This window comes from Podarcis tiliguerta (assembly GCF_965153285.1).
Source record: "Podarcis tiliguerta genome assembly, chromosome: 4".
Taxonomy (NCBI): Eukaryota; Metazoa; Chordata; class Lepidosauria; order Squamata; family Lacertidae; genus Podarcis; species Podarcis tiliguerta.
This window is the reverse complement of record NC_139537.1, coordinates 53,566,285-53,581,360: the sequence shown is the minus strand read 5'-3', so window position 1 is coordinate 53,581,360 and position 15,076 is coordinate 53,566,285. Positions and strand designations below refer to the sequence as shown.

The window sequence follows — 15,076 nt, the reverse complement described above, 5'->3', positions numbered from 1 at the left end:
CAGCTAGAATTTTGTTAGCTAAGAATTAGCTCCCAATAGTGGAAGCCAGGCAGATGAAGATGATGGACTTTTCGGAGCTAGCCGACCTGACTGGAAGAGTCCATGACCAGAAGGAGGAGGAGTACCAGGACGATTGGATGAAATTCAAAGACTATTTAGTTAAATATGCTAAGATAACTTAATTGGAAAAACTTGCAAATACCAGATAGGCTTAGGATTTAAATATGTGACATTAGAGAATAAAATGTTTAAAGTTAAAATGAAAAGGAAGAAAGATGTTAAGTGACTAGGTTAATTTTATGAGAAAATTGGTTTTGGAAAACTGTTACAATGATATACAATGAAACTCAGCCAGGGGGATTTGAGGAAGTCATTTAACAATGTTACTAAGATTGTATTAAGTACAGTTAATATCTATGTTTGTTTGTTTAAAATTTTGGAAAATCAGTAATTTTTTTTGAAACAACAACAACAAATTGGCAACTGATCTCCCTACAACCTCTGCAAACCCTTAAAATCTGCTCCAGTAAGCCCCCCCCCAACCATCCAGTAAGCCCCCCAACAACCATCTGGAGCAAATGGGGCAGAAGGCATGACAAGAATACACCAAATGTTGGTGCTGTATGGCTTCTGTTTACTAACTTGCACTAAACAGAAACTGTGATTTACTGAAATGAATGAAGACTGCCAAGAACAGTGGTGTGATACACTCGGTGGCGTAGCGTGGGGGGTGCAGGGGGGCCGGCCGCACCGGGCGCAACATTTGGGGGTTAGGGTTAGGGGGCGCAAATCCACAGGTTAGGGGGCGCAAATCCACGGGTTAGGGGGCGCAAATTACTTGCCTTGCCCCGGGTGCTGACAACCCACACTACGCCACTGGATACACTGCATCCATTATTTCATTTTCTTCCTATATACATAAAAAATGGAAGGCTGCCCTTATGCATCCCACATTGGAAGATTTGTACTGCCTCACCACAGTCCTGGGTTTGCTGAGAGGAGCAAAAGAGAGGGCAGGCTGCACAACTGCCACGACCATGGCATGGGAGTGAGAAGAGGGAAGTACACAAAGGGGGAGGGTAGTTGGTTTTAAACAACAGCAGTTTGTGTAAAACAGGGATGGGGCGGGGGACACAGAGTAAAAACATTTTTTTAAAAAAATAGCAGCAGTTTTACCACCCTCGCAGACACATTTGGTAAAGACACAAGAGAGGGCCTTCTAGCTAGCTGCTCCCGGACTGTGGAGCTCTCTTCTTGCAGAAGGCTAGACTCCCTCTCTGCTTTCCTGTTGCCAGCAGGCAAAGGGGGCGGGTTTTGTTTTGCAGCAGGGTCTCTTAATAGTGGGTATTGTTGTATATTTTCTTGTGCTTTCAAGTGGTTTTAAATTGCATGGATTCAGTGCTGTTTTTAATATAGCAATTTACTTGTTTCTTTAAAAATGCAACTGATTGGTGTGTTTTTAACCTGCACCTGTTTTTAATGCATGTTGTGACCCGGGGTACAGTGCTGGGAGAAAGCTAGGACATTAAATAAACAAACTTCCTTTGCAAAAGGTGCGTGCCTGGTAGCTGCCCAGTAACCTTTGGTACTCCGAATGCTCCGGGTGGTGACGGCGGCGGCTCCACTTTTGTTTTGATAGAGCGCCCCAATAACACACTAACATTAGGGACGCATTGCAGAACCACTAATAAATCGGAATGATGTGCGGATGGTCCAGTACAGATCTGCCACTAATTCGCCGGTCTTGAGGGACTATCAGGCGGGGCCAGAGCAGCCAACTCCTAGGGGCTGAGATCCCTTCGGCCAGCCCCCTAAAATATTCGTGGGGGCTGGGCTCCCCCCCCAAAAAAGCTGATGAGCATTGCCATTCAAATGATGTGCGCGTGCTGTGTCTTGTGATCGATTTTGCGGGGCTTACCTGCCCCCCCCCCCATATTTTATTCAAGTTGGCACTCCTGGGTGGGGCCATTCTTAGCCTTTTCTGGAGGCGAAGGAGTCTGAACCTGGGCGCTACACCCCTTCCCACACTCTCGTTTTCCATCTAAAGAGCGGGAGCCGTGCAAATGTCTCCCGAGGCGGTGCGGAGCCGTCTCTCCTTCCCGCGGGGAAGCTGCCTTCCACCCCCAGCGCGCAACTCTTGCAGCCGCCCAGGCTGCCCTGCTGCTGCCGCCCCCGCGTTTTCGCCTCGCAGTTTGCCGAGGGCCGGAAGTGACGCCAGGGCCTGGCGAATGAGCACACCTTGAGTCACCTGGGGAAAGGAGACGGCGCCGCCAGATGGGAGGGCGCTCAGTCCGCGAAGGGAGGCCGTGCAGTTCAGGTGTGTCTCGCGCGGGGGGGCGAGTCGTCCGGCTGTCACACTGGGGGAAGAATCCGGGGGCCGCATGGAGAAGGAGGGCCGCTCGGCGTGGCCCATGGGGCTGCTGAAAACCTTCGACGCCAGCGAGTTCGGCAGCTGGGAGAAGATCGGCTCGGGAGGCTTCGGGCAGGTTTACAAAGTCCGCCACGTCCACTGGAAGACCTGGCTCGCCATCAAGTGCTCGCCCAGCCTGCATGTGGATGAGAAGTAAGGGCCGTCGGAGCGCCGGGCTGGGCGTCGGGGAGGAGGAGGGAGCGCCGGGCGCCCGGTTGGACTTCCCCGACCGAGGATCGCTTGGCAGCGGAGCAGCCTGAGCCCCTGAGCTGGGTTCAGGCTCCTCGTGGGTGGGGGTGTCTTGTCAGCTGGCAGTGGCGCGATTTTATATTTTGGCGTTGTTTTGCAAGTGCGGTCCAGAATACGCGCGACGGGCGCCTTGGCGAAGCCTTCGAAGGGCTGCCCGGGCTGCGTTGTGACCTTTGGAGCGGTTCCCTTGGTTTCCAGAGGTGGACGGTCCCGTTGCCCTCGAGACTGCCGCGCGGAGTCGTGCAGGTGTCGAGCCACCAGGGACCGAGAGAGCCCGATCTGCTGGGCTTACTTCGGAGGAGGCACGCTCAGGGTGGCGCTGCGAGTCGCAGACGGCAAACCTGCTTGCACCCGCACCCCGCCCCTTGGTAACTTCCCACGCTGAGCCCAGCTGCAGTTCTGGGCTGCTGCTAGCTAGGAAGGGATTCCCCGTTTGCTCAAAAGCACGTTTTAGACAGGTCTGCTGCTGGGTTTGAGAACTTAATATACAGTGGTGTTTTGTTTTGAAAATCCGCTTCGGTTGAGATGTTCGCATTTTCGTTTCCTGTTGCATAGTTCGTAATTTGCAGTTTCAAAGACGGCGCTGCTTTCCTACGCGAGGCTTCGCCTTATGCAAGGAATTTGTCCTGATTGTGTCATCGACTTCTTAAGGAAGACAAAGCCTATCTTTTGTGCTGCTCGGATGGCATAGAGAGGAAGCTAGGACGAAAAAACCCAAAGCCGTTTTATTTCCCTCCTTCGGCTGGTTTGCTTCGAACAGCCTAAGAAAGGTGCAGAGTTAATTTCAGTTTGCTGAGCCGCCTGGAGGAAGGAAAGGGATAGGAAAAAGAGAGATAGGAAAAGACTGGTGTGCATTAAAAATCCCATGTGTGCTTTCCAACTAAGACCTACTCCGAGTAGACCCATTGAAGTCAGTGTTTCTACTCGGAGGGCGATTTGGCAGGCTGCCACGCCATCGTTCCACTCAAAGGGCCTTTTGGCGAAACACTTCGGCTCCATGAAAGCGAAGCAGAAACACTTTGAAAGGGGCACCGTCCGCTTCCCACGGTCCTGTCCCGTCCCAACATCTGCAGCTCCGGTTCGCTCGCTGCCTCCGGTTGTTTGCTCCTCGCTTGTGAAACGATTATTTTCATTATACGCCGCCGCGCATGCAATACGTTTGCTTACAATGGGCGCTTTTGCACCGCGAGGCCAATTTGCCTGCAGATTTGCGGTAATGGCCCCTTTGTAATGCACTCGCTTAATGAAAGGGAGGCTGCATTTATAAGCAAAACGCGTTGGCAACAGTACGGGACGCTGGGAGCGATCGGCTTGTCGCTGCCTGCAAAGGTGTGCTTCGTTCGGTGGAAGGGACTGGCTGTTCTGCAAGGAGGGTGGCGTGCAACGGAAGCGGTGGAGGAGAAGGGAGAGGTTTTCTGGGCCTTGGTTTGGCTTGGCATTGTGTCGGTGGGCTTGGGAAAGGCTGATCTTGAAAGAAAGGTTAGCAACAAGTGGTTGGACCCAGACTAAAAAGTTTTGTTGCACTTGGACCCCACAGAAATGAGTGTGAAAGTTACTCATGGTGACTAGTAACTTCCCATTAATTTCAGTGGAACTAATTTATGGTGTTGCAAGGTCAGTGCTCCTCATGCGTGCAAGTTTTTTGCATGGACCACATGACATTGTTGGCAGAAAAATTGCCTTTTTAAAAAATAGAGAGATTTACCATTTCTGGGGGAAATTGGATATTTATTTATTAAATGTATTTCTCACCCTTCTTCCCAAAGGATTAAACAAAAATATTGTTGCCAGTTGACTTCTTGCAAGATCTAAACAACCCATTTGCAAATTAAGTCTTAATCCAGCCTAAATTTCTTGCTGAAGGGGTCACTTGCTGCTTCACACATGAGACTAGGTTGCAAAATGCAGCATGCTTTGGTCCTAAATGTCTTTGAAAGCAAATCCTATTGGGGCTTGTTTTGCTTCTATGTAATGTTGGGCTGCCAGATAGCCTTGTGTTGCATCGTTTTATCCCAGAAATCACCAGCAAAAGTCCTGAGCTGCCATTTAGAAATTGTCAATTCTGGAAATTAAAAGTATAGCTATATTCATATCTCCTCAGAAGCAAGTTGTCACTGTGCTTGGTGGACTTCCTCAGTGGTAACCATAGTTCTGTGGGACAGCACACTTGTTTTGCATAGAGAAGGTCCCAGGTTGTTTCAGTCCCTGGCACCTTAGGATCAGGTAGCAAGGTGATGGGAAGATGTGGGAAGAACCCTGGAGACCTGATGATAGTTAGAGCCAGGTGGACAAATAATCTGACCTGGTATAAGGCTTCAGTGTAATACCCTGAGCTGTTTTTAGCAACAGATCACATTTGGCTTCTGATCTGAGAACCTGTGAAGTTTTCTTTTTAATTTTGGGATTCTACCCCCAAGCATAGCTCATTCTCTTGGGGCAACTTTGTAGGCATCAAAAATATGAAACCGATCGCTATCTTCACATTTATTTGTAGTACTAAAGTCTGCTGAACAAAGCTTTAACAAATCTGTAAAAGTCATCCCTCATTTGATGTATAGTTGATGCATGTATATATTGCTTTCGCTCTACATGAACTCTAAATCGCACTGAAGGTTCCCCGCAGTTTGCAACATCTCACAGGTGGATGAATGATCAGAGTGATGTGTATAGAGTGCCCTAAATGTGTTATACAGTAGTCATATTTTTATATATATCCTAATTTTCAGAGCTTGTGTAGTTCATGGAAAAACAAACATCAGAGAGAAATAGTAAACACTCTAGAGTGCATACAGCATTGAAATTGTATTGCAGGACCAACTTGTCTGCAAACGCTGGTTTCAAAAATCTGTCACCGCTTTTGAAAACTTGGGCTTATATATGTGAATATGTCAATTTAGCTACATCGCTCAGACATCACTTTAAACTGCTACAATGGAATTTGATTGCTAAGTTGTCAGTGCTTATTGCAAAACGTTCCACGCACTTGGTACTCACTATTCAGTCATGATTTTTGAGCAATACCTAGACTAAAGTATTTGACCCACTACTACTGGAGGTCAGGGAAAAGACCTAGCCACTGTACATTTAAATGCTTTTCATATGTTAAAGATATTGATTCTGACACAACACTGCTAACAGCAAAGTATTGAAAAAGGAACCACTGGGGCGATCTGGCCCAGTTCTCTGTCTGCCCATCTACTCACCTGTTCCCACAGGTCAAGCTGTAGAACTCATACCACAGCGTGCAACAAGTTGAAAGACCATAGCTTCAAATGCCAAGCCCTTTATTTTAGGGAAGGGCACATTCTCCCATCCTGATTTAGAGAAAAAACACTATTTGATCTCAAGTGCAATGATCTCTGTTGGCAGAAACCATATCCTGGCCTAAGACAAGTAGCTCCACAGAATCATGGGGTTCCTTGAGAGTATCCATAAGACAAATTGCCCAAAATCCAGTTGCCCACTATTATTGATAATTCATTGCAGTGTGTTGCCAGGTTGTACATAACAGATCTTGCTGCTGCCCGGCTTATCCTTGCAGTGTTCCTGAAAGCACATCCCTGATTCTCTGCTGTTTCGCAAGAGGCCCACAGCAGGTAGATGAATGTGGAAAGTTTGAACACTGCTGTGTAAGTCACTCACACTGGGTATACAAGTTCACAGGAAAAGGAAGGCCACGACAAAAAATAATTTGAGAGCTGTGTGCACGTAGACAGACAGGGAAACTTTCCTGATCCTTCTGTGCCCTAACTGGCGATCTGGAATACAAAGCCGCTGTCAACTCATTCATCTCTACTTGGAATCGAGTAGATTCCAACAACTCTTCCATGAGAGTACTGCAAAAAAGTCATGCTTTTAAAAGTAGAAATGTCTGTAAGCAAAAACCATCTCATGGAATCCGACCCATAAGCGCGAGCACTTTCTAGCCATTGAAGAGCTGTGCTATTCACTGGCATATGTAATAAGCGTCTGTTAATAATGGGGGTTGTACGAGTGGAATAGTCTCCCTCAGTAGATGGTGGACTCTCATTCTTTGGAGGTTTTTAAGCAGAGGTTGGGTGGCCATCTGTCATGGATGCTTTAGTTGAGATTCCTGCATTGCAGGGGACTAGATGACCCTTGTGGACCCTTCCAACTCTATGATGGACTTCTAGTGGGAGGTAACAACAGGAGTGTTCTACCAGTGTTAGTTTTGTTGAAGACTTAGTTCAGCTGCTTCTATTTCGATGGAGGCGAAAATGTTTAAAAATACCATTCCTGAAATATCTCTGGGGAAAGTGCAAGCCCTAAGTGGGCATAGAGATATATAAAATGGGCACCTTTTTGTGACGCAAGAAATGTGCATGCTCTCAAATAGGCTGTAGCTCTCCACCATTATTTTTAATTTTTTCCTCTTCCTGAATCTCTTCTTAATATTTCTGTATATATTTCTGGACTTGCAGTGTTCTTCTCTGTGGAGCAGATCATCTGGCCCTTAAATTCCTCTCTCTGTGTGTCTGTGTTTGTGTTCCAGTGGTGAAGATTGCTAGCTGAAGGATTTGAGAGTCCTGTTCCTAGTTGTTTGGAGATGGTCCATATTGGGAACCTCTGGCCGAGGGACCAAATGTCAAGCCCTAGGCCAAACCCTCTTGTTAGGACCAACCCTTCATTGACTTTGCTCTGCACCCTTCTTGTTGCTTCTGTCTGTTCAAGGAATATGTTCTTGAACTGTGATAATGTTTCTTGCTTGCCTGGATGACGAAATTGTGATGGTGTGTGTATGTGTGTATACTGTTGGCAGGCTGGAATGTAGCCCACTATACAAAGGTGAGTGCCACATCCTTTAGCTTGGCCACTTCTGCCCCAGCCACACCAAGTACTGGCAGGGGGCCCCTGGAAAATTCATCAGAAAGGACTGTGGCCCTCAAGCTAAGAAGGTTTCCCCTTCCAGTCTATAGTGAAAAAGCACATTATGTTCTCTCATTATGTAAAAAAAAAAAAAGCGTTAGACAGTAATGTGAAGGAAAGTTCTGGCTAACTTGTCCTTTTGAATCATGACTCCTATTGCAATAGTGCCAGTACCCGTTTGCCCGTACAGCTTAGAGGGACAATGAATATTTTTGTTTCTAAAAAATGCCTCGCTGTAGGAAGTAAGCTGATCTCAGATTTGGAAAGAACAGTGTGTGATTCAGTAATGAATAAACCATGATGCTAAAAACTTTATCTAGGTAAGTGAAGGATTAGAGGATTCTTCCCCACCCCCCTGCCTAGCTGGGCAAGCTTACTGCCTTACTGCCTCAAGAGCTGCTTGTTAAAGGCAACTTTGAAGTGGGGTCTTGGATGGCTCTGGCCACGATCACCTTGCTCCTTCATAACTGTATGCAATAATGGTGACTAAATATAGTTGCTAAACCTGTTGTGTATAACTAATGACCTTTGCCATACTTCAAGCAGAAAGAAGCGAAGGACACCTCCAACCGGGTGTCTGCGGTGCTTCTTGCCTACAGTGTACTGGGTGGGCCTACTGTAGTGTTGATGATGGTAATGATGGGGTTTAACCACTTTGGGCAGGCTACTGGTAAGACCTTCATGCTCACTGAGTTAAACGTCATGCACTCTTGGCTGGGAGCAGTTCCCAGCACATTACAGGCCCTACCTCAATCAGGGCATGTGTTGGCTTGTGCTGCTAAGCTTTGCCCGTTGCAGCTCCAGAGGTCAAAGTAGGCAGCAGGCACCAAAGCAGGAAGTGCTTTGGGTGCTTTCTTTTGAAGTGCAAACAAATGAAATGGCATGCAAGCAGGATCTTCTCTTTAGGCCCATTGTGATATTAGAAAAACACAAAGGCTTGTGCCTGGGGAGGGGAGCGGAGAAAGGCTGGGTTATAATGGAGGGATAGTTTCCTGATGGCCTATCTGTGTCATGGTATCAAACCCTTTGTATTGAGGTATAACCATGTTGCAACTAGATTAATTTGTATGGTTGATAATTCTTCTCTAAGTGAGTCTTTGGATACTGTTCTTTTTTCTTTTCTTTTCTTTGTGCAACTTGTCATGGATTTACAACTGGGGGTTCCACTTAATGTGATTTGATTTCCGTGGATGATGTTTGTGTGCCAGTGTCTACAGGTTCTCATCCTTTCTTTGTGTGGGTCTTCTTTTCATCTCTCCGAAGGTCCCTGCCTAAGAATGGAGGAGAGAGACATAATTGTTGACTCTTGTTTGTGTGTGTTTGTTATGAACTAGAGATTGCTTCTCTATAGTAGGGAGAGTTTTTCATACAGTAAACGCCACATAGCATGACTAATGATGAATGGCATCTCAGACAGATGAGTGTTGAGGCGGACAGGGTGTAGAGCAGAGCTGTATCTGAAATCCTCTTTGAGCCCAGAAGGCAGCTTGCTAGTTCAGAACAAAACAAGATCAGACCAAAGACTCATCTAGTCCACCATCTTGTTCTCATGGTGACCAACCAAGTGAGCTTCCTTGGAGGGAGGAGATGTAGCCCAGTAGTGGGTAAGATCACAGTATGTGCATGTTGTGGCTACCGTTCTAACTTCCTAAGTGTTCAGAAGTATCTCTGTATTTGTGTTTGGCCTCTGCTGAAATTTATCATTACTTTCTCACCAAGGTCACTATTGGAATATTGTTGCCATCCCCAAACTATTTAGGCTGTGAGAGTTGTAGGCTGGAACTGGGAGCAAGACTACTTTTGGGGCAGTCTGTTTTGGGGGGGGGGTCTGAAAGAAAGCTAAAGCTATTATGCTTGAAATAAGGGCTTCAATTTTAATTTTCCCTGGGTGCAATTATTTTTAAATAAGCAATTCCCCCTCTTAAAAATAGAGTCCTCAGAATTCTTAACATTGGAGAATGACTCCCATCCACAAAGTCTAAGACAATAAGATCACAGCATATAAACATCTGTGTGCTGTGTTTTTTTATATCACATGAGCCAGGTTGCCATGGGCAACTAAGGCACAACTTTATTGCTTTTTAAAGCTAGATAATATCTAGGCAATTACAGTTCTGCATGGGACCTTTGAGAATTGGACACAGCACAGCAAAGTTGCTGCCTACTCCTTTCCACCAGCTGCTCTGCGTTATTATGTCACACCAGCTAGGTCCACTCAGAGCACTGCACTGGAGAGGGTGGTAAAATAGCAGCAGCAGCAGCATTGGGAAAGGGAGTGCTAAGATTTATCAAGGATTTCCCCTTGACATCATGTTGTAAAATTTAACTTGGTTAGTATCAGGAATGTGGCTTGCTGCAAATTTGGGTAGGAGCTGGGGATCTCTGGAAACAGCTCTTCTTTGAGAACAGACTGATGATGATGGTCAATCAGCTGCAAAGCACTTAGCCCTGCAAGCCTTCACAATGTAACAGGAAGAAAAGCAAAAGCAAAATTAAGCCCTAAAAGCTTTTACGGTGGGTTTTCTTTTATAATGGCAGTAAATAGATTGAAACCTTTTCATTAAGTGGCAAAATGCCTCAGTTAAATGCAAGTTGGCAGAGATGTTATTTTCCAAAATTTCTCATTTCCATTTCTCCTTGTGCTTCTTTGTTCAATAAGTCAATCCCTATTTTCGGTCTTTGGTAAGATTGCTTCTCTGGAGCCCTTTTACCAATCCTCTTGTATAGGAAGCCTGTGGCCCTGCAGATATTGTGGACTCCCCAACTCCCATCAGCCCCAGCCAGCATGGCCAGGGGTCAGGGATGATGGAAGCTGCTGTCCCACAACATCTGAAGGCTGCCCAGCTCCTCATCCCATGCATGTATATATGGTAGTATTCCCCCCCCCCTTCCCCTTTGATCCAATTGCCTTTTGAGTCATAGTCACGGCAGAGTACAATCCACAAACTCAAATCTATTTTTGCTTTGATGCCTAATCATGACTTAGATGTCACTATGACAGTCATGCAGTACAGTATGTAAATAAAGTCTTTCACTTTCCATTTGCTGTGATGACTGGGTCTCAAATATTGAATGGGGTACTTGGTTTTTCTTCTTTTGAATTAAAAAGGAAACCAGGTTGTATCACTGTTTGTTGCAAGTCATCTTCTGTAACGTGAAGAAACAGATTCAAATAGATTTTCATATAAATACCCAGATCTTATAAGATTGTGTCCTGTCACCTATGGCCTTGCTGCTGGAACTGATACTGAACTAATACACAAGTATTTTTTATTGAAATGCTATCCTTAAGTAGAGGAATATCCGTAATCACGGTTGTACACCTTGGTAGGATAAGACTGAAGGCTGAATCAGTACTCATATCTGGCATTGCAGTTGCAAAGCCAAGAAGAGCTCAGCTTGGAGCCCACTTGAAGAAGAGGCGGAGAGTTATCTTTATGCCACAGTTCTCGTCTCCAAAGAGACACACTGATGTTAGAAGGATAGAAAAAAGTATTATAATCAGGAAACTGAAATGTGTTTCATGTGCCTCAAAGTGAATGAGACACGAAGAGGAACAAACACCAAAGTATTTTACTTGAGAGGCAAATAAGGAAGGGAATACAGCTGAATGATAGACACTTTTCATTCAGTTATACCTAATAGAGAAAAGCATATTGTCTCCTCCTGTTCAAAATGTTTTTCAAAACAATGAAATTAGGGAAGCCTTTGGGCAGTTTTTAGTACTTTAGAACTTGTGCCTCTCAGTACTTGAGGATATGCACAGGAGTCGTGTAAAAACCTCTCAAAACTAGCAGCAATTGCTAGGAGACAAGCAGAGTTGCTTGTCCCAAATGCAGATAACATATTCTTGCAGGTTGGTCTTGGGTCCTGTATTGGAATGTGCACAGGTGTATAGATAAAGTTAATCTTTTTTTGCTGGAAAATTAAATAAGTGGAATAATTATTATTGATAGAGATCTCCAGGTTGAGTATTTTAATGTTCTGATCATTTGCATATATATGCAGTATATATTTTACTGACTACTGTGGGATCATTATCTCCTCTCTTTGGAGTAATAATGAAGCATTTAACTGGCTTCTCTGAGGAAGTACATGCTAGAAACATGTACTTTTAAAGCAGTGTTTCTTGCCTAGCAAGTTTTTATAATTGCAATTTTTAGAGTACAATCCTTTGGGTGTTATAATAAAGGAGATACATATTTGAACAATGCAAAGGGAACAATAAAACTTTCTAAGAGGGAACGGGAGGGATGCAGAATAAGTGAGGTGGCGTACCTTAGGGGTTCCTTTAAAAGCTTTTCTGATTGATTATTACACACATTTGATGGCTCACCTGATCTGCTGCCATGGATTTTGTCCAACAGGTAGGCTGTGCACGTACTGAACCTTTAAAGCACATTCAAAATACATCCTTTCCCACAAATAATTCTGGGCTAGTTTACCCCTCACAGAGTTAGTTTCCAACAACCCTTAACAATCTACAATGCCCAGAATTCTTTGAGGAAGGGAATGTGTTTTGAACATGCTTTAAAGCTGAAGTGTGTACACAGCTGTAGTCTTGCTGCTGATTGGGGGAAATCAAGTGACAAAAATATAATCTATCCCCCATACAAAGTATGTGCAGGCTGATTTGGGGTCTTACTGTTTACAGCTACATATGCATTAGAAAATTAGATCCATATGGAAGACTTCTTTCTTTTTCAATGGTAAGAGTTTTACATTTGGAAAATAAATAACATTCTGTGAATATTGGCCCTCATGGAATTTGCTAGTCATTCAGCATTCTGGATAGTGAGAAAAGTGTTAATTCGGGAGAAATACTTTTAGCCGCATGTGCTGCTCCGTTAACTGCTTAATGTTAGTCTGAAAGACTAAGGGGAAATTAGAATTATGGAATTGGAAAGAAGCCATTTAACATTTTCAAAGCCACCTTCACTCAGTGTGCAGAGAGTGGGATTGTGGATGCTGACCTCCTCAGATTCAGTGGGACATCTGAAAAGGGTTTCAGCACATTGACAGCTATATGCACATGGATCTTCCATGTGCTCAGTATCTTGCATATATAGCTGGACGAGTGCAAAGGTCCCTTCCAGATGTTTTGCTGAATGTGCAGAGGTGGCGGGGGAACATTATGAGGGCATCTGAAGAGAGCTAGATGTCTGTGATACTCTAGACATTATCTCATTGGTGATAGGTTAAAGGTAAAGGGACCCCTGACCATTAGGCCCAGTCGTGGACGACTCTGGGGTTGCCGCGCTCATCTCGCTTTATTGGCCAAGGGAGCCGGCGTACAGCTTCCGGGTCATTTGGCCAGCATGACTAAACTGCTTCTAGCGAACCAGAGCAGCACACGGAAATGTCGTTTACCTTCCCTCTGGAGCGGTACCTATTTATCTACTTGCACTTTGATGTGCTTTTGAACTGCTAGGTTGGCAGGAGCAGGGACTGAGCAACGGGAGCTCACCCCGTTGTGGGGATTTGAACTGCCGACCTTCTGATCGGCAAGCCCTAGGCTCAGAGGTTTAACCCACAGTGCCACCCACGTCCATTTTGGGTGATAGGTTAGATATATTAGATATATTATATTAGATATATTTCAGAATTTTAAGCCCATTGATTTTTAGTGTGCCTACTCTTACCACTTCGTTAGATACCCCCATTGTGTTAAGACTGAGATGAAAAGGTACAAAAGTGAGATGAACATGTTTGTCCTTTATTATATTTAATCAAGGAGAATAGATACATATCACTGGGGATAATGGAACAGGACCTTGCCATTAAAAGCTTTTGACAAGCTGTGCCCTGTGCTTAGAGCTTGAGCAATGTCAACCAAGTGAGCGCAGGTATCTTTCACCATTGTTCAATTATGCACATGTGGTGTCCTCTGACAGTTTAGTAGTCCTCAGTGTGATGAAAAAATTGAGAATATTTGATAGCTAATATTCTGAAGCCCTCGTCATGCACTCGGTGTGAATATGTGTGGTATAAAATTTGGAATGGAGGAAAAGCACACACACAGGTCCTGCCACCAAGATCCCTGTGCATGCTGGTTCCTCTTTCAGACTTTCCTGCATTGAGATGGAACATCTCAAGTGGAGCAGAAGTGTGTTCTCGTGAATCCCCATAGATTCCTCTTTGTGACCGGGACCCCCTATTAAGCAGGATTCCTGATCACAAGGATGATTCTAAGCAAGTTCAGCTTAATGTGCTTAGGACCTCCCTTAAGACCTTTCCCTCTCAATGCAGTAAAATCTAAAATGAGGATATTTCAGGAGGGGGCTTGGGTACATTGCCTCCCCCCCCTTTTTTGCCCACACACATTCAGGTGAACTCTTGAATAGGGCTACTGTACCCATCCAATTTAGAATGCTAGTTCATTCCCCTTTCTGTTTACTTGGCAAACAAGCATAAAGCAGGGAAGAACTTTCTGAAACAAACCTCTGTTCATACAGAAGTTGGAGGCCACTGGCTTTCTCTTGTCCACAGCAAAAATCTCCCTTTTCAAGTTCCTCTCCCATATAGAGCCTCCAAGATTTTTAGCAATGCAGTCCTCAAGGCAAATGTCATGTTATATGGAAATTATTGGTAAACTTTACCTTTCTACCAAGTTCCTTCCCGCTTCTTTCCCACTGGACTCAGAACTTCAGTTCCTGGGCTTTCCCCAGCCAAAAAAGTGTCAGTGGCTGGAGATGAGTATGTAGTATTCATGACATGTCCTTTCCATGCTCACAGTTGAATCCCAGGGTCAGTCCATGGGATCTTCTGCCCCTGCTGGCATTCCCCTTTGCTGTAGCTGCCTGTTTACTCCCTCATTTGGAGATGCCAAGTAAAGAAGCAGCTTGAGAACCAAGAATCAGGAATGTCCATATGCCTTCTGTCTCTCAGAGGTGGTCCAGATTGGGCCCAGAGCGGGAGCATCAGTAAGTAGCAGGAGAACTGCGGGTGGGGGCTTGAGAGCCTCTTTCCCAAGGGCTCCCTAAAATCAGGAACCAGCTTTCATTTAACATTGTGTGTAAATTTGCCTTTGACTTGGTGGTGGCTTTTATTTTGCCTGTTTGGTCTACAACAGCCCACCCACTTTTACAAATTCCACCTCAGTATTCGGAGATCTTCTGCAGTTTGTATCCCACGCTAGCTGGAGCTCGGTGAGTTATGTACGCTTAGGGGCAAGAGTTGGCTGGGCCGCTCACTCACTGGCACTCCCTTTTTCCTTGTCATGTCAAAGCACCCTGGTGTTTCTCTTCAAAAGTAATTATCTTAAAAGATAGGTGCCTCAGGGCAGTAATAGCAGCCACACCGGATGCTGGAAAGAGACCCCACCATCTGTTCCCACACCCAGTCTGTAGTATTGAGGTGGGGAGGAGAACTTAAGGGCCTCCAAGTCTCCTCTCCAACGCAACTCTCTAGCTTGAACCTTCTTGATGTGACTCATTGGTCCTGAAAGGCAACATTACTGCACCAGATTCTTACTTCTAGATATGGACTTGCTAGCTAATGACTGTATATTTAATTTGACTGGCTACCTAG

General features: G+C 45.2%; 1 protein-coding gene across 2 annotated transcripts in view; it reads left to right on the top strand.

The window, feature by feature from the left end:
• The first annotated feature begins 1,912 nt into the window (after positions 1–1,912).
• RIPK4 (receptor interacting serine/threonine kinase 4) overlaps positions 1,913–15,076 on the top strand; it is a 28,828-nt gene continuing 15,664 nt past the window's right edge. The window contains exon 1 of one of the 2 annotated variants that reach the window (XM_083438763.1): positions 1,913–2,563. In XM_083438763.1, the coding sequence (XP_083294889.1) occupies positions 2,382–2,563 (182 nt within the window). In that variant the 5' untranslated portion in view covers positions 1,913–2,381. The remainder of the gene's footprint in view (positions 2,564–15,076) is intronic. The other variant, XM_083438764.1, reaches the window with a different exon arrangement.